This window comes from Rhinopithecus roxellana, chromosome 15 (genome assembly GCF_007565055.1).
Source record: "Rhinopithecus roxellana isolate Shanxi Qingling chromosome 15, ASM756505v1, whole genome shotgun sequence".
Taxonomy (NCBI): Eukaryota; Metazoa; Chordata; class Mammalia; order Primates; family Cercopithecidae; genus Rhinopithecus; species Rhinopithecus roxellana.
The window spans coordinates 115964761-115988232 of record NC_044563.1 but is presented as its reverse complement, the minus strand read 5'-3'; the positions used below and the strand labels follow the sequence as shown (position 1 = coordinate 115988232).

The 23472-nt window shown below is 43.3% G+C and overlaps 1 protein-coding gene across 2 annotated transcripts in view; it reads left to right on the top strand.

Annotated features, from left to right (window-relative positions):
• Window positions 1-23472, top strand: part of NAV2 (neuron navigator 2) — a 411604-nt gene that overhangs the window by 355817 nt on the left and 32315 nt on the right. For both annotated transcript variants that reach the window (XM_030918125.1, XM_010388179.2), the window contains 6 exons: window positions 1769-1792; window positions 1907-1981; window positions 11664-11747; window positions 12109-12220; window positions 14186-14331; window positions 17106-17278. In XM_030918125.1, coding sequence (XP_030773985.1) covers window positions 1769-1792; window positions 1907-1981; window positions 11664-11747; window positions 12109-12220; window positions 14186-14331; window positions 17106-17278 — 614 coding nt within the window. The remainder of the gene's footprint in view (window positions 1-1768; window positions 1793-1906; window positions 1982-11663; window positions 11748-12108; window positions 12221-14185; window positions 14332-17105; window positions 17279-23472) is intronic.

Here is a 23472-nt window from a genome sequence, read left to right as displayed (position 1 = left end):
TTCTTACTGATGTTCACTCACCTACCTGGTTCCCAAGTCACTCTTCCCTCCCTGGGGAAATTAGAGCAATGGGTAGAGAGAAGGTCGAACACTCAACATTTCCAGGAAGGAGGTGGGATCCTCTTTATGAGCCCCTGTGGGAACTAGAGGAGAGGGAAAGAAAGGTTCCTCCTGCAGTGGGTTCCCCAATTCATGTGGGCTCCCCCTATGGGAGGAGAGAGGGTCTTATAGTTTCTAGCTAGCAGGTACCTGTGTCACCACAGACACAGAGCCAGCATAGAAGGGACAAAGAGGGAAGCCAGTAAGAGGGGCAACAGAGTTCACCCTTACTCCACAGGGGTCACAGGTAATTGGGGTCCTTGAAATGGGACAGCATGAAGATGAAGGCCACATTTATCCTCACAACCTGTGAAGTTACTGGGCTGGCTAATAGGGGCTCCCAAACCCCCCTCACTTTGAGGTCTTTCTACCCTGGTGCTCCCACTGCAGTGTCCTAGGGAAGTGAGAGGAGGGCAGAAAATGGGGCAGAATTAACCCAGGAGCAGTCTTCCTTGCTCCCTAGAGTAAACTAAGGCTCAAGCTGGAAATACCATAGCAAAAACTCCAGGCGAATGACTAATGTGGGAGACTGACTCAGTTTTCTAGTTGAAGGAAGACAGCCTTTTGAAGTTGGTTTCCATTTTAACGGCATGCCGTGGTCAGGCAGGTTGCTTTCTGTCTGGCTTGAACACATTTATCAATGGGCTCAGACTGGGTGGTGAACTCCTGGGCAGCAAGCCTTGCCTCAGAAGCATCTTAGTACCTTTTGATACCTCAGGCTCTGCCTTTTGAGCTTCAGCCTTCACCTGATCACAGCTGTGCATCAGAGCTCCTATACAGACAGGGCTGATGGGGATGGCAGATGGAGCACCTCTGCCTTTACTCTGATCCTCTATCTAAAGTTGCCAGAGTTGCCAGAGAAAATACAAAGCACTCAATATGAAATTTAGATTAACAACTAAATTTTTTTAGTAATATTATGTCCCTAATATTGCATGGGACATATTAGACCCTTTATTTTATTTTACATTTTATTTTATTTTATTTTTTGAGATGGGAGCCTCTATTGCCCAGGCCAGAGTGCAGCAGTGAGATCTCAGCTCACTGCAATCTCCACCTCCTGGGTTCAAGCCATTCTCTTGCCTCAGCCTCCCGAGTAGCTGGGATTACGGGTGCATCCCATCACACCCGGCTAATTTTTTGTGTGTGTTTTTAGTAGAGATGGGTTTCACCATGTTGGCCAGGCTGGTCTTCAACTCCTGACCTCAAGTGATCCACCAATCTCAGCCTCCCAAAGTACTGGGATGTCAGGTATGAGCTACTGTGCCCAGCACAGTAGACTTTTTTTTTTTTTTTTTAAGCTATTCAAATTTAACTAGGCCTCCTGTATTTTTATTTACTAAATCTGACTCATGGCCTTCTCCTCACATATCTTCTCCTGAGCACCTTACCTATCACCATCCCCTGGGGAGCCGGGTGGCTCCTCACAACCAAAATGTGGAGTGGTGTCCTCATTCTTCCTAATTTTTAAAAATCATAAGCTATTTGTATTTGGCCTTTCTGATGGGTCCATTTAATTGAACCAGTTTTTCCAGAGAAATACACCAGAAAAGCGACGAATAAATCTTCCAGATGGCTGCAACTATCTGAATATGGTGTTCCCGATAGGCTGGACATCACTATTCTTTGTTCCTTAACTGGTCTAATTTCCTTTATGTTTTCTTCACAGCCAGAAGAAAAATGCCAGTCAGAGGTAAGGAACGGCTTTCTGGTTGGACTTCCTCTTTAACTATTGTCAATCATTTGACCCTGCTCACCTTGGAAATGGACTCCTAAAGCATGTAATCCTCTCCCTTGCCATCTTCAGATTCGCAAACTGCGGCGGGAACTGGATGCCTCCCAGGAGAAAGTTTCAGCTTTGACTACCCAGCTGACAGCAAATGTAAGTACAGACATAGGGCAGTAGCATCGGGACAGGAAGCACCATCCTTGCCTTCTGAACAGCCTCAAGTCCTCCTGTGCTGAACAAATAGAAGTAGCACATTATAAAGAAAAAGACACAGGCTTTAGCATCATGGGTGTGAATGTCAGTTTGGACACTTACTGGCTCTGTGACTTTGGGTAAGTTCTTGAATCTCAGCCTGCATGTCCTCATCTGTGTAATGAGGTTGATAGTATTTACCTCTCAGTATTGGCCCATGGTCAATGCTTGCAATATACGAAGTGCTTATTAAAATGTTAATTTCTCTTCCTCTTTCTGAAAATTTTGATTTTGAGGGTGGGAAAAAAAGCAAAAAGGAAAGAAGCGGGAAGGAAAGAAATGTAGGGCTTCCCAATATGTAGGTAGCTGCTCTGTCATTGTAATACACACAATTATGTGTTTAGGAGATGCTGCCAACCAGCATTCAACTCAACAACTGTTTGAGTGCCAGCTATGCCCCAGGCACCATAGGTTCAATAGCAGAGCAAGCACAGTGACTGACATCTTAACATTCAGTCTCTGGGACAGCAGAGAAACAAAACAAACAATTTTGCTATAACATGATAACTGTTAAGATAAAGGGAGGAGGTGGTAGTGGGAATATCTAGGGGGAGCACCTAGCTCACTCTTGGTGAGGGATGAAAAAGGGGACAGCTCATCAGATATTGAAAATAAGAAAAAAAAATTTTTTTAAGGGGGACAGGAAGGACTTCCTGGAGGACGTGACATCTAATGGATGCTATGTAGGGGAGAATGCATAGGGATGACAGCATTCTAACCAAAGAGAATAATTTGCACAAAGGTTGAGGAGAAAGATCTTGGTGTATTTCAAACTCTCAGTAGGTTGGTGTAATTAGTGTTTATAGCTTGGATGTGGAGGAGAGGTAAGGGTGGAGAGGGGACACAAGTAGGGAGGAAGAAGGCATCGAAGAAAGCCAAGGGTCAGATCACAGTGTCTGAGCTGTTGGGGTGAGCATCCGGGCTTCCTCCTGAAGTTAGTAGAGACCTCTCAGTGAGTTTTAAGTAAGCAGTGGGTGGGCTGGTTTGCACTTTAGACAGAGGATCAGAGTAGAGGCAGAGGTGCTCCATCTGCCATCCCCATCAGCCCTGTCTGTATAGGAGCTCTGATGCACAGCTGTGATCAGGTGAAGGCTGAAGCTCAAAAGGCAGAGCCTGAGGTATCAAAAGGTACTAAGATGCTTCTGAGGCAAGGCTTGCTGCCCAGGAGTTCACCACCCAGTCTGAGCCCATTGATAAATGTGTTCAAGCCAGACAGAAAGCAACCTGCCTGGCCACAGCATGCCGTTAAAATGGAAACCAACTTCAAAAGGCTGTCTTCCTTCAACTAGAAAACTGAGTCAGTCTCCCACGTTAGTCATTCGCCTGGAGTTTTTGCTATGGTATTCCCAGCTTGAGCCTTAGTTTACTCAGGGGAACCATTTCTCTTTAAGGGCAGCATGTGGCATACCTAGTACAGTGCTTGACCTTAGTTATCAGCTCAGTAACTGGTAGCTGCCCCCATTAATATGGAGTCTCCCAAGCTCTCTTTCTTTTCTAGAAATCTTTGATTTTTTAAAGAAAAAACCCTGACCGGGCGTGGTGGCTCAAGCCTGTAATCCCAGCACTTTGGGAGGCCAAGACAGGCGGATCATGAGGTCAGGAGATCGAGACCATCTCTGGCTAATACGGTGAAACCCCGTCTCTACTAAAAAATACAAAAAACTAGCCGGGCGTGGTGGCAGGCGCCTGTAGTCCCAGCTACTCAGGAGGCTGAGGCAGGAGAATGGCGTGAACCCGGGAGGCGGAGCTTGCAGTGAGCTGAGATCCGGCCACTGCACTCCAGCCTGGGTGACAGAGCAAGACTCCGTCTCAAAAAAAAAAAAAAAAAGAAAAAGAAAAAACCCTAACATGCGAGACCGCAATGTGTTTCGTAACCTTTTATTTTCTTTACCTCTTCTACCACCAGTAATGCTATCCAAAGAACTTTAAAAACTGACGTGAGAACTTAATTCTGAGGCGTAGGTCCTATTCAGAAAAACAGTATTCTATAGGTAGGTTCTATTCCACGGACAGATTCTTCATCTGGATAAGCAGATATGTAGATTTGGATCCAGAACAAACTCTAGACCCAGCAAGTCAGGGTCTTCTGGGTGTGATCCAAATGTGTGGTCTGACAGCAAACCCTGTCAATCCACAGTGATTCTGAGCTACTCTCCTAGTTTAAGAGTTACAGATGCCAATTGTTGCCTTTACTAGTCAACAAATAGTAGTTAACTTACTTTCCAGTGAACTTGAGTTAATCGCTCCAGTGACCTCATGCTGCCACAGGAGCCTCACCTTGGGCCGTTTAGAACTCTGCTTTTTGTTCTAGAAGAGTCAGAGTGAGATCCCTTATATTACTCCAGAAGAGTGTTTTGTTCCTCATAAAAGGCACTGAATCCAGTATTGTTTTAAAGTAAATATTTAGTCTTACCGCACACTGCTGGAAGGGTGAACATGTTTTATTGTCTCCCATCTTTCTCGCAAACCAAGCTGTGTTTGTTTTTCTAGGACAAACTACTCAAAGCCACCTTCTCTGAGTGTTTTTATACCACTTGTGTTTGTTTTCCCTGGGAATGTGAGCATGGCACTTGATGAGTAGGCTGTTGTGTGTGGCTCTGAACCAGGCTTGGAACTGCCTCCACAGCTTGTATTTTCATAGTTGTGCTAATGACACAAAGGCAACCCTTTTGCTTAGCAGAAAAATGGGATCCTCTGGATCTCCAGAGCAAATGTGTTTTCTTTTTAAGCTTGCAAAAACACCTTCTCAATAGCAGTCTTCATGGAGTCAGGTTTTTAAAAAATTTTTTTTTATTATACTTTAAGTTCTGGGATACATGTGCAGAATGTGCAGGCTTGTTACATAGATATACACGTGCCATGATGGTTTGCTGCACCCATCAACCCGTCATCTATATTAGGTATTTCTCCTAATACTATCCCTCCCCTAGGTCACCACCCCAACCCCCTGACAGGCCCTGGTGTGTGATGTTCCCCTCCATGTATCCATGTGTTCTCATTGTTCAACTCCCACTTATGAGTGAGAACATCCAGTGTTTGGTTTTCTGTTCTTGTGTTAGTTTGCTGAGAATGATGGTTTCCAGCTTCATCCATGTCCCTGAAAAGGACATGAACTCATCCTTTTTTATGACTGCATAGTATTCCATGGTGTATATGTGCCACATTTCTTTATCCACTTTATCATTAATGGACATTTGGGTTGGTTCCAAGTTTTTACTATTGTGAACAGTGCCACAGTAAACATACATGTGCATGTGTCTTTAGTAAAATGATTTAAAATCCTTTGGGTATATACCCAGTAATGGGATCACTGGGTCAAATGGTATTTCTAGTTCTAGATACTTGAGGAATTGCCACACTGTCTTACATAATGGTTGAACTAATTTACACTCTCACCAACAGTATAAAAGTGTTCCTATTTCTCCACATCCTCTCCAGCATCTGTTGTTTCCTGACTTTTTGATGACTGCCATTCTAACTGACATGAGATGGTATCTCATGTGGTTTTCATTTGCATTTCTCCATATGTTTGTTGGCTGCGTGTCTTCTTTTGAGAAGTGTCTGTTCATATCCTTCGCCCACTTTTTGATGGGGTTGTTTGTTTTTTCCTGTAAATTTGTTTAAGTTCTTTGTAAATTGTTTAAGTTCTAGATATTAGCCCTTTGTCAGATGGATAGATTGCAAAAAATTTTCTTCCATTCTGTAGGTTGCCTGTTCACTCTGATTATAGTTTCTTTTGCTGTGCAGAAGCTCTTTAATTAGATCCCTTTTGTCTGTTTTGGCTTTCGTTGCCATTGCTTTTGATGTTTTAGTCATGAAGTCTTTGCCCATGCCTATGTCCTGAATGATATTGGGTAGGTTTTCTTCTAAGGTTTTTATGGTTTTAGATTTTAGGTTTAATTCTTGAATCTGTCTTGAGTTAATTTTTGTATGAGGTGTAAGGAAGGGATCCAGTTTCAGCTTTCTGCATATGGCTAGCCAGTTTTCCCAACACTATTTGTTAAATAGGGAATCCTTTCCCATTTGCTTCTTTCTGTCAGGTTTTGTCAAAGATCAGATGGTTGTAGATGTGTGCATTATTTCTGAGGCCTCTGTTCTGTCCCATTGGTCTATATATCTGTTTTGGTACCAGTAGCATGCTGTTTTTGTTGCTGTAACCTTGTAGTATAGTTTGAAGTCAGTGTAATGCCTCCAGCTTTGTTCTTTTTGCTTAAGATTGTCTTGGCTATGCAGGCTCTTTTTTGGTTCCATATGAAATTTAAAGTAGTTTTTTTACAATTCTGTGAAGAAAGTTGTTGGTAGCTTGATGGGGATAACATTGAATCTATAAATTACTTTGGGCAGTATGGCCATTTTCATGATAGTGATTCTTCCTATCCATGAGCATGGAACGTTTTTCCATTTGTTTGTGTCCTCTTTTATTTCCTTGAGCAGTGATTTGTAGTTCTCCTTGAAGAGATCCTTCTCATCCCTTGTAAGTTGTATTCCTAAGTATTTTATTCTCTTTGTAGCAATTGTGAATGGGAATTCACTCATGATTTGGCTCTCTGTTTGTCTGTGTATAGGAATACTTGTGATTTTTGCACATTGATTTTGTATCCTGAGACTTTGCTGAAGTTGCTTATCAGGTTAAGGAGATTTTGGGCTGAGATGATCTGGTTTTCTAAATATACAATCATGTCATCTGCAAACAGAGACAATTTGACTTCCTGTTTTCCCAATTGAATACCCTTTATTTCCTTCTCTTGCCTGATTGCCTTGGCCAGAACTTCCAGTACTGTGTTGAATAGGAGCGGTGAGAGAGGACATCCTTGTCTTGTGCCAGTTTTCAAAGGGAGTGCTTCCAGTTTTTGCCCATTCAGTATGATATTGGCTGTGGGTTTGTCATAAATAGCTCTTATTATTTTCAGATAAATTCCATCAATACCTTGTTTATTAAGAGTTTTTAGCATGAAGGGCTGTTGAATTTTGTCAAGGGTTTGTTCTGCATCTATTGAGATAATCGTGTGGTTTTTGTCATTGGTTCTGTTTATGTGATGGATTACATTTATTGATTTGCGTATGTTGAACCAGCCTTGCGTCCTAGGGATGAAGCCAACTTGATCGTGGTGGATAAGCTTTTTTTTTTTTTTTTGAGACGGAGTCTCGCTCTGTCGCCCAGGCTGGAGTGCAGTGGCTGGATCTCAGCTCACTGCAAGCTCCGCCTCCCGGGTTTACGCCATTCTCCTGCCTCAGCCTCCCAAGTAAGCTGGGACTACAGGTGCCTGCCACCTTGCCCGGCTAGTTTTTTGTATTTTTTGGTAGAGACGGGGTTTCACCATGTTAGCCAGAATGGTCTCGATCTCCTGACCTCGTGATCTTCCTGTCTCGGCCTCCCAAAGTGCTGGGATTACAGGCTTGAGCCACCGCGCCCGGCCTGGATAAGCTTTTTGATGTGCTGCTGGATTCGGTTTGCCAGTATGTTACTGAGGATTTTCACATTGATGTTCATCAAGGATACTGGCCTGAAATTTTCTTTTTTTGTTTTGTCTCTGCCAGATTTTGGTATCAGGATGATGCTGGCCTCATAAAATGAGTTAGGGAGGATTCCCTCTTTTTCTATTATTTGGAATAGTTTTGGAAGGAATGGTACCAGATCCTCTTTGTACCTCTGGTAAAATTTGACTGTGAAGCAGTCTAGTTCTGGACTTTTTTTTTTAGTTGGTAGGCTATTAATTGCTGCCTCAATGTCAGAACTTCTTATTGGTCTATTCAGGGATTCAACTTCTTCCTGGTTTAGTCTTGGGAGGGGGTATGTGTCCAGGAATTTATCCATTTCTTCTAGATTTTCTAGTTTATTTATGTAGAGGTGTTTATAGTATTCTCTGATGATAGTTTGTATTTCTGTGGGTTCGGTGGTGATATCCCCTTATCATTTCTTATTGCATCTTATTTGATTCTTCTCTCTTTTCTTCTTTATTAGTCTGGCTAGTGATCTATCTATTTTGTTGATCTTTTCAAAAAACCAGCTCCTGGATTCATTGATTTTTTGAAGGGTTTTTTGTGTCTCTATCTCCTTCAGCTCTGCTCTGATCTTAGTTATTTCTTGTCTTCTGCTAGCTTTTGAATTTGTTTGCCCTTGCTTCTCTAGTTCTTTCAATTGTGATGTTAGGGTGTCAATTTTAGATCTTTCCTGCTTTCTCTTGTGGGCATTTAGTGCTATAAATTTCCCTCTACATACTGCTTTAAATGTGTCCCAGATATTCTAGTATGTTGTGTCTTTGTTCTCATTGGTTTCAAAGAACATCTTTATTTCTGCCTTAATTTCTTTATGTACCCAGTAGTCATTCAGGAGCAGGTTGTTCAGTTTCCATGTAGTTGTGTGGTTTTGAGTGAGTTTCTTATTCCTGAGTTCTAATTTGATTGCACTGTGGTCTGAGAGACTGTTTGTTATGATTTCTGTTCTTTTGCATTTGCTGAGGAGTATTTTACTTCCAATTATGTGGTCAATTTTAGAATAAGTGCGATGTGGTGCTGAGAAGAATGTATTTTCTGTTGATGTAGGGTGGAGAATTCTGTAGATGTCTATTAGGTCTGCTTGGTCCAGAATTGAGCTCAAGTCCTGGATATCCTTGTTAATTTTCTGTTTTGTTGATCTGTCTTATATTGACAGTGGGGTATTAAAGTCTCCCACTATTATTGTGTAGGAGTCTAAGTCTCTTTTTAGGTCTCTACAGACTTGCTTTATGAATCTGGTGCTCCTGTATTGGGTGCATATATATTTAGGATAGTGAGCTCTTCTTGTTGCATTGATCTCTTTACCATTATGTAATGGCCTTCTTTGTATCTTTTGATCTTTGTTGGTTTAAAGTCTGTTTTATCAGAGACTAGGATTGCAACTCTGCTTTTTTTTTTTTTTTTTTTTTTTTAATTGGGGCATTTAGCCTGTTTACAATAGGAATGCCCATAACTGGAGTCATGGATGACAATCAGATGCAGAACTGAAATCAATGGAAATCCAGTCATTTACGTTTCACTTTGTCATTCATTTGCAATATGAGGTTAGCAAATGTTCTTTTAGACATCCAGGCCCTGGCCTGTTTCCTTTGTCAACTACGTGACTGTCTTAAATTGATTGGCTTTGGTTTTGCCACACTTTCCAGGGCAAAGTAAACCGTATCTCTTTATTCTAAAATGCAGAGAGGCACTGTCTCCATGTTTTTGTTTTTTGTTTTGTTTTGTTTTGTTTTGTTTTGTTTTGTTTTTTGCGACAGAGTCTCGTCTCGCTCTGTCGCCCAGGCTGGAGTGCAGTGGTGCGATCTCAGTTCACTGCAAGCTCTGCCTCTGGGGTTCACGCCATTTTCCTGTCTCAGCCTCCCGAGTAGCTGGGACTACAGGCGCCCACCACCATGCCCAGCTAGTTTCTTTTCTTTTCTTTTCTTTTTTTTTTTTTTTTTTGTATTTTTAGTAGAGACGGGGTTTCACCATGTTAGCCAGGATAGTCTCAATTTCCTGACCTCAAGATCCGCCTGCCTTGGCCTCACAAAGTGCTGGGATTACAGGCGTGAGCCACCATGCCTGGCCTGTCTCCATTTTTAATAGAGAGAGGAAGTGCAATCAGAGAGAAGCTAACTATTCCACTTAACATTTCTGGTACAAATAGAAATGCTCCCTGCCAGCGGTTGATTCTAGAGATGTCTTAGCCTCCGCCATCCCTCTTTGATGAAGTCTAATAACAGGCCTCTCTTTACCCGACACATCTTTCCTTAGACTGAAATGTCACTGTGCCTCCTCACAGTGCACAGCAATAGCTTCTTCCCACCCACCCCTGATGCTTGTCCGGGGTTGATACCTCACTCTGTGCGTCAGTCATCTCCTCCTCTCAAATTTCACAGCATGATCAAGTTTCACCTCTGCCATGCATCCTCTGCCCTTCTCATCCCTCTTGTAGCCCACTGTGTTTGTACTCCCCCTCTCTACCCCTGTGTTCTCAGGTACTCTCACTCCTCTCATAGTTTGTCACTTTCTCATTCCCAAACCTCCTTCCCAAACCTCCTTCTTTCCCCACAAGTGTCCATGCATTCCTGTGTTTTGCACTACCTGAACAGTTTATAGACCATTTTCACCGGTCTTGTTTCATTTAGCTGAAAATAACCCTGGGGGGAAAATAGATATTGGTACCATTTCATAGATGAAGCTGAGGCTGGTAGGATTAGGTGATTTGCTCAGTGTTATGGGTATTCAGAAGGAACTACAGGGAGAGCTGAAGACCTCTAACTCTAAATCCTGTTCCCTTCCCCTGTACTATACACTTCCTCCTTCATCTAAGTGCTTTTCTTTTTAGTCCTTTAATCACTCATCCAACATACATGATTGAGTGGCTGTTTTTGTACCAGCAGTGTGGATACAGTAAGGAGCAAGATAGACATGGTATCAGCCCTCAGCAAGTGCACTATCTGGTGATCCTTCTCATCTGCTGCCGAAATGGCTGTCACTCTTGGACATGCCACTATTCCATTATACAAGTAGAGACTGGAGATTAGAAGATCCTAGCTGCCTAATGGATTCTTCAGTCTATTGCTGTAAATTCCTTAGCATGACTGTTTGAAAAAGCTCCATTCTGTATTTTTGGTTTTAATAACATTACCAGGATTCTCATTCAATCAACTAATATATCACCTACTACTCTGTGTCACAGGCAAAAGCTTAGTGTTGGGGCACAAAGTTACCTCTTACCCTTGAAGAGAGTTGCAGAGGAAGTGGCAGTCAGGAAAATGCCACATTTCCCAATTCATAAACTTACTCTTTTTTTGTGTTTTAACATCTCTGAAAATTAGATGCTATTTTACTTATAACTGGAAGCATTTTTTTAAATTCTTAGAAATTATTTCTAAGATGTAATGGTACATCTTATGTCATATTCTAACAGAAGTGTATAAAACTACATGAAAGCCTGTGGGAAAGTGGTAACCCCCTGGAGGAACTGGGAAACATTTCTGCGAGGAGGTAGCAGATGGGCCTTTCAGTGGCTTTTTATTAACCAGGATTATAACAAGCAAACTATGCCAACCATTTTGTTTGTTCATTCTACTAACATGCTTAATATGAGCCTCTACTGTGAGCTTAGCACTTGGTGAACAGAAGATCATCCTCCATTGTAGTACAGAAGGCAGACATACATTACCAATTACAAGACTGCATGTATTTTTAACTGTGATATCTCAAAGTATATATCAGAAGTACAATTTGCTTGTGAGAGTGCATATGAGGGTGTCTTGAAGGTACAAGCCGAGAACTTTTTAGACAGACAGGTAAAAATTATTAGGCAAGGAATGGGAGAAAGGATTGAGAGGAAGAGCATTTCAGGTAGAGGAGAAAAGATGTACAAGGGCCCTAAGGTGGGAAGGAGCATGGGGTGTTTGAGCAAGTAGAAGACTGGAGTGACTGGATCCCAAAGAGTGGTGAGGAGTGGGATTCAAGAGGAGGCTGAAGAAGTAGCCTAGATCAAGTGGACCCACAGGATTTTCATCTTTAAGAGCCAGGCACCTTCTAAGCACTCTTGCCTTGCAAGGTAATATAACTGAGACTGTGTCTTCCCTTCCAGGCTCACCTTGTGGCAGCCTTTGAACAGAGTCTTGGTAACATGACAATCAGGCTCCAGAGTCTGACCATGACAGCCGAGCAGAAGGTAAGGCAGAAAGGATACTTTTACCTTCCCTACTTGGAGTTAACAACATACTTGAAAATACTGTTCTTTCATTTCAGATCATTGTATGGATGTTAATGTACTTCTTGAACTGTTGAAGTTTAATTGTAAGGAGTCCAAGCTGTTGAGTGAAAATATGACAGATTGAGTGATAATGGCATCAGTGATAGATCTTGTAGTTATAATCCTCTTCTTATGTGTTTGTTCATGCGTGTTGATCCATCTGAAAGGTTTTGTTGAGCTACTCCATTCCCTCCCCTCCTGTGTTGAAGCTAAGTTGTACTTCAGTTGAACTCTGTACAGAATTATTTTAGGCTGACCGATAATTCTTTCTGTTCCCTAGGATTCAGAACTGAATGAGTTAAGAAAAACCATTGAGCTGCTAAAGAAACAGAACGCAGCTGCCCAGGCTGCCATTAATGGAGTAATTAACACACCTGAGCTCAACTGCAAAGGTAAAATAAGGGAAACAGCCTTTGGCCAGAAGACCTGCCTGCCCTTAGGCGCCCTCCCCTGACATCTTATGATGCAACCTCCTTGCTAGAAGACAGTGTCTGCGTAATTTAGCTCCATGTCAGGCGGCGGGCAGGACCTGGAAGGCAAACACCTTTAATCAAGTCACTTCTGGCCTTTATGAAAATGGCTATGGTAGTTCATCCTCTTCTCTGATATAGCTGAAAAATGGAAGAAAACATGTTTCTGTTGGCAGAGCGTTAAAGTGTTTTACAACCCTTAATTTCACTAGCACTTTAATATTTACATGCTGATATATGGGGTAAGCTGAACTGAGTTCCTACCTTATTTGCCCAAGAAAAGATTTCTTTTTTTTTTCTGTGACAGAGTCTTGCTCTGTCACCCAGGCTGAAGTGCAGTGGTACAATCTTGGCTCACTGCAACCTCTGCTTCCCAGGTTCAAGCAATTCTCCTGCCTCAGCCTCCCAAGTTACTGGGATTACAGACATGTGCCACTATGTCTGGCTAATTTATGTATTCTTAGTAGAGACAGGTCTTGCTATGTTGGCTGGGCTGCTCTTGAACTCTTGGCCTCAAGGGATCAACCCACCTTGGCCTCCCAAAGTGCTGGGATTACAAGCATGAGCCACCATGCCCAGCCCAGGAAAACGTTTCTAAGTGAATTATTTTGTCCTTGTGTATCTTGGAGTAATGTAGAAGTGCAGGTGAGTTAGCTCTCATAATAATAATGTTAACAGTAATAGTAATCATAGAAGTAATACGGAGAACTAGGATTTATGGAACACTTACTATGTTCTAAGTGCAGTGCTAAGGGTTTCAGTGATTTCATTATCTGGTTTTCTTTCTACAACAATCTTGTGAGTATGATTCTGTTCTTCCCTCATTGTTCTGATGAAGACACTAGTGTTCATAGATAAGAGTCACTTTCTTTTTCTTTTCTTGAAACGGAGTCTCACTCTGTTGCCCAGGCTGGAGTGCAGTGGCGTGATCTCCACTCACTGTAACCTCTGCTTCCCATGTTCAAGTGATTCTCCTGCCTCAGCCTCCTGAGTAGCTGGGACTACAGGCATGCGCCACCACGCCTGGCTGGTTTTTGTATTTTTAGTAGAGACAGGGTTTCACCATGTTGGCCAGGCTGGTCTCGAACTTCTGACGTCAAGTGATCTGCCTGCCTTGGCTTCCTAAAGTGCTGGGATTACAGGCATGAGCCACTATACCTGGCCTAGAGTCATTTTTGGAGGTCAGGGATTAGGGAGAAACTGAAATGGAGCTAGAACCTGATGAGTCGGTTTGCCCCTACAACCAGTGTTCTCAAAGACCAGCCTTTAGGTGTAATTCTGTCCTCATGAGAAAAACTATCTGCAGACTTTATGTCAGATATCACACATTTTCAGTGTCTGTGTTGTTTCGTGTATTGGGCCTCCTGAAAAAGTGATAATAGCTTTGAAATGGGAAGGATTTACAAATCAGTTGGCTGGACAGAGTCAAGGAAAAAGAATATCCAGATGGAGGGATAGCACACGGAAGGGCCCGAGATGAGGCAGGCATAGCACTTCCAAAGGGCTGCAAGAAGGCCGCTGTGACAGGATCCCAGGGAGCAGGAGAGGGAGGGGACTAGCAATGAAGGTGCCGACTGCTCAATTCACAAGCACATTTCCACACCTATCTAAAGCTTAAGAGCTGGTGTTGGGGAAATTCTCCCTACACCTCCCTTGACTTCTGTTTTGTAAAGTGGGGAGAGATAGACCTCATTTAACTGACCAAAGAGGGCAATGCACTCACCTATTCAAGGATCTTAGAAACAACTGTAGGGAACAGAGTTGATGTCTGTGTGGAAAACACCTAGTAGTCCTCAGGTGGGTGGGTTTTGCTTAAAGGGCAAAATCCTGAGATAAAGAATAGGGCTCAGATTGGCAGCTGCTGATACACCCTGCCTTGGTCTCCAGGAAATGGCACTGCCCAGTCTGCAGACCTCCGCATCCGCAGGCAGCACTCCTCAGACAGCGTCTCCAGCATCAACAGCGCCACCAGCCACTCCAGCGTGGGCAGCAACATAGAGAGTGACTCAAAGAAGAAGAAGAGGAAGAACTGGGTGAGTGCACACCCACTCTCCTGGGGACTGACGGACAGAGTCGGTTGCAGAACTGGCTGCTGCATCCCCCCAGATAAAATCCAGCCCAGCTACTATCTGTGGAGCATAGCCCTTTGGGAGTAGATCCCAGGAAATGCTTTGTGGATGGGTTTTTACTAAAATCAGTATTGTACTGAGCAAAACACTAGCATCTATTACATCCCTCCCACCTTGTATTTTTTTTTTCTCTTTCATAAGACTTTCCATAAAGTACTCATCTTTCATTTCATGTATGTGTCATTTCTTCCTCATTTTATGTTGGCCACAAAGTTTCAGGTACTACAGCAAAGTTATTCTTAAATGGTTTCTTCATAGGTCCAAAATATTTTTTTGAGTATATTGCTAGTTATCCCATCTGTAGCCATAAGTCTTTATCTATTTATTTACAAAAATGCCAAGGGATAGTATCAAACCAACCCTCTCTTTGAAAGCTTTTTGACCATGTCCTATAAATAAAAGTTGACTAATGTCAGTGTTAGAAGTTAGCAAGTAGTTCTAAATCAGAGGTTGTACCTCAAATAGCAAGTTATAGAACCAGTCTCTATTATAGTGTTTCTCCATGTATTCATAATCCCAATGAGTTATTTGAATTTCTGTACAGTGGTGCCTTAAGTGGATTTTTCCACTCTCCTGGAAAAATTACACCCCCCACTCTCCATCCAGTTTTTTAGTTCTTCTTTTAAGGCTACAGAACTCTGACTGAGATTTGCTATCCTTTGTCTTCAGTGCAAGAATATCCCAACTTGATCTGGAGTTGACCAATGGCCCCTGGTCCCCATTTGTGCCGACAGCATCCTGTTTCACTAGTAGCTTCAGTGTCCTCATTCATTCCGTACACTTCTCACTCATTTTGTGTTATCTTGGATGGGTGGCGAGGTCTAGTGATACAGATGTCAGGGATTTAGTAATTTTGGTTGTCAATGACTTGCATTGGAAGCAAGCTAAAAAGCCAGTTTAGGGTGACCCTCTCATTATTCTGATTAAATTTTCTTGTTTAAGTTACTAATGGCTCTTAGTCAACTTATTTGTTATGACTAAACACATAGGATTTATTCATATTGCTGTCTCTAATATGCAATTGATAAACATGGTCTGCTTTGATTTTCAAAGTGACAAGAGAGATATTTTCTGTGAAAAATAGTGGTTATTCCATTTTCTTCAAGAAATAAAGCTTGCTTATGTTGCTTTAAGACAACTCCTGGTTATCAGTCAAATCAGGGAAGATGGATAATTGGCATCCTCAGCTAATCCCAAAGCTTAACTCTGTCTGATCTTCGTAATCTCCTCTTCCACCTGGCTTTTCACCAGAGGTAGAGGCAAGGATTTCAGTTGATGGCTTGTGTCCCTAATCCTTCTGTTTCTGTGACTACTCTCTGGAAATATGATCAGAAGTAGGAAATGGGAGAGAAATGGATCTAGATTTGCCTACAAGCTGGACATGCGGTTTATTATAGGTGAAACCTGTTGATGGGAGAAAAATCTCATCAATTTTTAGAATGGCCTGTTTTCTGAATTTTTCAATGGCCAGGAAAACCCCTGGAATATATTTTCACAAAGAAAAAAGACTTTAGAAAAAGGAAATTACTTTTAAAAGGGCTTTTTTCAAGATGAAACATTAGTTTTTGGCCTAGAAAAATCTGATTATGGCGTTCAGAAAGGACATTGCATTTTAATTCTTTATGTTCTCATTAAAATGTTTAGGTCTCCACTTCCTGCAACAGAGGAGGGGGAAAAGAATTTTCAGATCCATCTCATGATTTGGGGAAACTGTAATCTACTAGTTCCTTTTCCCCCCATATGGTTAATATATTTCTTTAAAATAACCATTTTCTGAGTAACAAGTGAGATGGCTAATTTGCTGCCTATTAGATTATCTTCCTTTATACACAAATAGCAGAAACTCCTAAGTGGATAGGTTAAGGAGCTGTGCAGCCATCCAGGGCCAGTATAACAGTGAAGCTAGAATTGCTCAAAAAAGAAGACATCCTCTCAGATGTCTGAGAGGTGACTGACAAGAGAAAAGAAGAGAATGAGAAGCACAGGAAGGTGGGAGGCAGCCATTTCAGCCAGACAGGGAAAAGCTGGAAGAACTGGAATTTTAGAGGACTCCCCAACCTGCTATTCCCTTTCAGAAGGAAGGAACATGACCCCAATGCTTTTAAAGATTTGTGCTCCTACTGGAAACCTCCCCGTGTGTGGTGTTTATTATTAGCCTTGTTGTGTCTGAAAGTCCGAAGCTTTCCCTGTCACTGGCTTTCTCTGTTAAAAAATTGTCTTTTTTCCTCCCCCTTCCCCATTTTTGCTTGCGTTTTCTCTGGCAGGTCAATGAGGTAAGCAAGACCGACTTTAATATCAGATACCAAGCTAACCCATCCATTGATATGACTAACCTCATCCGCATCCCTCACCGTGTCTGAGCATCCTGCTTTGTTGCTGTGTAACCTCATCTTCCCAACATCCATCTGCTGAGCCAGGCTCTGTCTTGCTGTTGGCATCTAGTCTTGAACCAAGAGTAGGCATGGAATGTTACCCACAGGTGCAGTCCCTCAAGCTGGCAACACCAGATAACTCTTCTTCCCTTAATGCACTGATTCAAAAGAGCTCTTGGGAACCTCTTCCCTTGGTGGGGGAAAAACATGGGAGAATTAATCGCTTTTTTGTGTGCATGTCTCTGTTTTGCCAAGGCCTAAGCATTGGTTGCCCCCGTTGCGAGACTGACAGTCTTGTATATTCAGTTACGCAGCTCCTTCAAGCAAGCTTTCGGGAAGAAGAAGTCCCCCAAATCTGCATCCTCTCATTCAGACATTGAGGAGATGACGGATTCTTCTTTGCCTTCCTCACCAAAGTTACCACACAACGGGTCCACAGGTTCCACCCCACTGCTGAGGAATTCTCACTCCAACTCTCTGTAAGTCTGTCTGTCTAGTCAGATAACATCTTTGGCTCCTGAGAACCCTCTCCAATAGGAATGGCTAGGAGTCCTGTTATGACACATCTGCTCCTTGGGATCCTTTATGCTTTGCTTTAATAGGACTGTACATGTTCTTTCAATGCTTTAGGACTGGGAAAGTTGAAAGAGAAAGGAAACTTAGGTTTTCGTTCTGGTGATGTCAATGTCTATAACTAGCTGGTTGGCCTTAAGCAAATTACTTAAGTTCTCTTTGTTTCCATACTTTTATATGTCAATTTGGGTTACTGGTTTCTGTGTTTGTATCCTAGCCCTAAGAATTGAACAAGATAAATTGATATAAAGGAGCTTGCTTCCTGCGGCAGTAAGAAAGGCTGGCCCTGCCCAATAGGGCTGAATTTCTTTTGAGACCATGGTATACCAGGTATAGAATTAAAGAACTGGAGCACAGGTAGTCTGCAAGGAAAGTTATCAGCGAGATGAGACAGTGCCTGGGAGAAGAGGGAAGTCATGGCCAGGGTCAGGACAGCCACTGAGATAGGGTTAGAGAAAGAAGTTTGGATGTATAAATTTCAGTTTCCTCACTAGTAAAAATAGGGTTCATTGTATCTACTTCACTGGATTCTTGGGAGGGCCAAGTTAAATACTATGCATGAAGGGCCTTTTCCATCCTGTTCCTTCTTTCTTCATTCTCAGGTGGCCAGGTCTGTGGGGCTGACCCTAAGTCCACTTAACCAGCCAGCCCACTGAAGATAGCATAAGTGTCCTAAGGCCCTGCCTTAGTGGCTTACCAGAAAGGTAGAGGGAATACAGGCAAAATCAGCCTGTTCAGAGGCCAGGTCTTTGTAGCACACCAACTGCATGGAAGTGGAAGAGAGAAAACAGAGGATAGTAGGGTTATGACATTTTTTTTGTTTTGTTTTTGTTTTTGAGACGGAGTCTTACTCTGTTACCCAGGCTGGAGTGCAGTGGCATGATCTCGGCTGACTGCAACTTCTGCTGTCTGGGTTCAAGCAATTCTCCTGTCTCAGCCTCCCGAGTAGCTGGGACTACAGGCGCATGCCACCACGCCTGGCTAATTTTTGTAGTTTTAGTGGAGATGAGATTTCACCATATTGGTCAATCTGGTCTCAAACTCCTGACCTCAGGTGATCCACCTGCCTCGGCCTCCCAAAGTGCTGGGATTACAGGCATGAGCCACTACACCCAACCAGGGTTATGACTTTTAAGCAACTTGACCCATTATTGAAACATGGCCCTGTCAGGGTCTCCACTTTACTGAGTTAGATGATCAATTCCTGTTTTTTTTGGGGAGCACCCTAGTAAGAGGTAGCTACAGGGATGTATACTTCCTACTGTTATGGGTGAGGGTTAAACTGAATGGAAGAAGGAAAAAGGACACTGAGGGACTGGACTTCGATTTGTCCTGTAGTGCCCAGCCCAGTGCTCTGTGTTATTTTGAGTGAAGAATTAGACAAATGACTGAGAGGGTGTGTCCTCCTCCATCTGCAGAGTGCCTAAGGAAGGAGTAAAGAACAAGTTGCCTGTGACTCTCACACATGCCATCATCCCAAAGCATCCCAACTCAGTTGTCTCTTGACCAGGAGAAAAAGGAACTCATCATGTCTTCTTTATTTATTGATTTAAACTTTTTATATAGCAACCTGAGCAGAGCACTATTCCCAATGTTCTGAAGAGATCAAAAAGATGTTAACCAAGCCAGGTGCAGTTACTCTCACCTGTAATCCCAGCACTTTGGGAGGCCAAGAAGGGAGGATTGCTTGAGGCCAAGAGTTGGCAACCAGCCTGGTCAACATAGTGAGACTCTGTCTCTACAAAAAAAGTTTTTTTTAATCAGTCAGGCATGGTGTTGCACGCTTGTAGTCCCAGCTACTTGGGAGGCTGAGGTAGGAGGGTCACTTGAGCCCAGGAATTTGAGGCTGCAGTGACCTGTGATCACCCTGTACTCCAGCCTGGGTGACAGAGTGAGACCATGTCTCTATTTAAAAGAAAAAAAAAAAGTTGAACAGATTCTCCACCCCTGAGAAGAGTAAATACTAGTGGAGACATGACATTGTACAGTTCATTCCACTCCTGAACTTTCACTCTGAAGGCCCCATTCTCAGTTGTGGTTACGATAGAGTACAAGACAAAGTTCCTACTCATGGACCCTGTATACCAAGAGAGGAGATGAATGTTAAACAAATAAATCCTGAATAAACTAGGAAAATTAGAGAGTTCTAAGGGCTAATGCTGTGAATTAAAACAGTGCTGAGATACAGAGTGCCTTGGCAGCAGCTTTAGATGGGGTGGTCAGGAAAGAGCCCTCTGAGTAGGTGACATTTCAGCTGAATCTGCATGCCGGGGGAGCCACTGGGTTAGTTTCAGCGAGTAACATTAGCTGCTGTAACAAACTCAGCCCGACGCTCAGCAGCTTTATATATGACTGTGTATTTCTTGCTCACTCTAAACCCAATGCAGATAGTCCTAGTCGGCAGGTGGCCTGTCCTCTAGTGATGTAGACAATAAGGCCCCCGCCATCCACAGGGCCCAGTCCTCTGCTCAATGTTCTGTGTCCAGCCAGTGGGCGTGGGCGTGTGGGGAGTGCAGAGGAGCCTGCAGGAGGGTTTTTAAGGACCAGGCCTGGAAGAGGCTTACGTCACCTCTTCCCACAGTCCACTGACCAGGACTCAAAGCCGTGCCACCTGCAGGGGAGGAAGTGAAGGAGGAAATGGGCTTTGGTGAACACACAGCAGCCTCTGCCCCTGCAGCCTCCCAGTGAGCAGGACAGTCTTCCTGACCCAGGAAATAAATAACACAAGGAGCCTAATGTAGAAACAGGTTTGATGTGTCTGAGAGAGAGAGGGGGATGGACAGCGTGACTTCCCACATATGCAAAGAAGCCACAGACATAGTGAGGGCCTAGAACATGCAAGGCTTTGAAGTGAATTCGCATCCGATTTCATGTATAATGGGTGAGTGTGGTGGAGTTTGAAACAGTAATATGAGATAATCTGAATTTACAAAGATCAGTCTCTGTTCCGTGTGTGAGGAATACGGGGAAGGGAGATCACTAGGGGCTCCTAGCCACTCTGACCCACTTGTTCTTTGAACATTCCAATCACACTCTCCACCTCAAGTCCTGTGCCCTTCCTGTGTCCTCTGCCTGGTACGCTCTTCCCTCAGATATTTATTTCCTTAGGTCTCTGCTCAATGTGACTTAATGAATAAGGCCTTGCCCATTCACTTGCATAAACCAACATTCCGCCACGACCCAGTGCTCCCCATGGTCCCTTTGCCCTTGCTTCATTTTTCCCCATTGCACATGTTGCCCCCGACACCTGACTTAGAGGTTTTCCTTGATTATTTGTTCTCTGTCTCCCACCCCAACCCCAGATCTACAGTAGAAGCTCCGTGGAGGTAGGTACTCTGTTGATTTTGCAGACACTCAAATATTTGGTGGAATGAAGGAGCGACTGATGACAGTGGTGAGTCCTGGATGGACTTAGGATATATTCTTGAAGAAGTTAACAGTGTATGGTGATGGATCAGATGTGAGTGCAAGGGAAAGAGGAGAGCCATCCTGGGATATTCCTAGATTTACAGCTTGAGTACCTGGGGTGAGTGGGAGACACAGATGAGGGCAGAGTGAGGAGTCGGAGCACTACTTTGGTTACATTAAATTTGAGATGCCCAGCAGACATCCATATCCAGGTCAACCAGCCTGGACTTCCTAGAGGTATAGATTTGAGTGACACAGACTCGTTGGTGGTGTTGAAAGCTGGATAACTGGAAGAGTTCTCCAAGGGGTTGAATGAAGACAAAGATGATCAGAGGGCATGAGGACAAGAGGTCAAGAGGACTGAGCTCTAGTGCACTCTGATATTTTAAGTTCAGAAAGAGGGAGGCCAGCAAGGTGGGAGGAAACCCAGGAGCAGAGAGGAGAAATTGTTGCTGGAGGGAGTAGGAACAGGGCCAGATGCTGCTGGGCGGCCAAGTAAGATGAGCAGAGAGAGGCAGGGATGCACTCAGCTGTGCAGGACCGTGACAGAACTATCCTCCAAGCCATTTTCCCCAGAGGAATCGGGCGGGGTTGACTCCTGGCTCCCCAGCCCTTTTCTTACATTCCACAGCATCCATGCACACTGGAGATGTTTGTTTTTGGTCTCGTTTTCCAAAGGGTAGGCTGAGAGCAAATGCTTATTTCCAACCTTGAAGGGTTTGTAAGAATGTGCAAATCTAGATGTGAGAGGGAGTTCAAAGACAAAACCAAAGGCAGAGGAGTTGGGCTTAGGAAATTCCCCAATCTGTGGGCGAAAGGAATGGTAGTTGTGGTAAGGCAACGTTTTCCCACACTCGAGGCATTTTAAAATTAGGTATGCCACCAGCCCTGACTGTGGACAAGACAGTGGAAAAAGGCTTGAATCACAGTTAAGGGACTGAGTAGGAAAAAACACACATGAGATTGCTTCAGTAAGCAGTTTATGAAGTGGACAAGCATGTATTGAGTGCCTAGTGGGTATAGTTCAGGAGCACAGGCTCTAGAGCTAAGCAGGCCTGCCAGGTTTGAACCTGCCTCTATCATTTTTAAATAGTGCAGTCTTGGACCTGTTTGTCTCCGTCTCTCTGCCTCCCCATTTTAAAACTGGAGATAATTACAGTACCTCTTCATGGAGTGAGTAATGTACAAAGGAAATGGAATAATATACTTCAAATGCCTAGCCCATTTGTTTAGGTATTCCATAAGCATTTGTTAGGTACCCATTATGTCAATGTGATCAGATGCCAGAAATGATGCAGAGAATAACTCTGGTCCCCGAGGAGCCGGCAGCCAAGCAGAGGTAACATGTTAAGTGAAATGAAATTATCAGTGATATAGCCTAAGTCTAGTAAGGGAAGGAACTAGGGGAAAAGGCTCTGTCTTGGGCATTAGGATTAGGGACTAAAGCTTAGTTAAGGCTGCTGCAAAAGAATGTGTTTTCTTTTCTTTTTTTTTTTTTTTTTTGAGACAGAGTTTCGCTCTTGCCTCCCAGGCTGGAGTGCAGTGGTGCAATCTTGGCTCACTGCAACCTCCACCTCTCAAGTTCAAGCAATCCTCCTGCCTCAGCCTTCCAAGTAGCTGGGATTACAAATCCACGCCATCACAGCTACACCACCCAGCTAATTTGTGTATTTTTAGTAGAGACAGGGTTTCACCATGTTGGCCAGGCTTGTCTTGAACTCCTGACCTCAGGTGATCCACCTGCCTCAGCCTCCCAAAGTGCTAGGATTATAGGCATGAGTCACCACGCCCGGCCAAGAATGTGTTTTCAACATCATGTCTACATTATAGGACATCTCATGAGGCCTCATCATTGTGTGTTTCTGAGAGCTGGTTGATTCTGGAGGAGCATAGGGGGACAAAGTCCTCCCAACACAGACTTTCTTCATTTCAGTTTGCTACCCTTTGTATAGTCAAGGGTTTGAGCCAAGCTCTGCAAAGTAACCCATGTGATATGTTCCACAAAGTGAGTGCCACGAAGGTATTTTCTCTCCTGCTGAGCGCTTTCTAGGAAAAGGGTGCAGATCAGGTGAAGATGACTTGAGCAAGGTGCCTTGTCATGTACTGCTGGACAGACCAGCCTCACATGGTGTCAGCCAGAACAGACTGTTCTCTGCAGTGAATCTGAGCCTTCAAGATCTGTGTAGGACATGATTTGGCTAAGACAGGAGATAGCAGTGGAATTTTGTTCAGACTTTACACTCCATTTAAACCAAGAAACATAGTCTTCTCAAGATAGAACCAGTTTTTGCAAGCTCCTCCTGCAAACCTCCCAAACCAAAGAAAAAAAAAAGAAAGGAAAAAACCATGGTTCGATCAGTAAACCTCACAAACCACAGTCTATTCAAAGTACAGAGAGCTGAGAAAGAAAGGATGTTGCAAATTCTAAAGACATTTCTCTCTCACCCTTTTAGTCCTAAATCTATTGGCTTCAGTCTCTCAAAAGTGTGAGATGGAAATAATTAGATCATTTTCAGGAGTTCTTTCGGATTAGATTTTGAAGCTAAGAATCTTCCTTGGTGACTGGTAACTTTTAAAAACGTAAGGTGGTTTTACTGTGTCTCTCAAATCCAAAGAGTTCAGGTTTAGGTCAAGAAAAGAGCAGCAAAAACATTTGACTATTCAAGTGTTAAATTTTTCTTCCAGTTCTTTC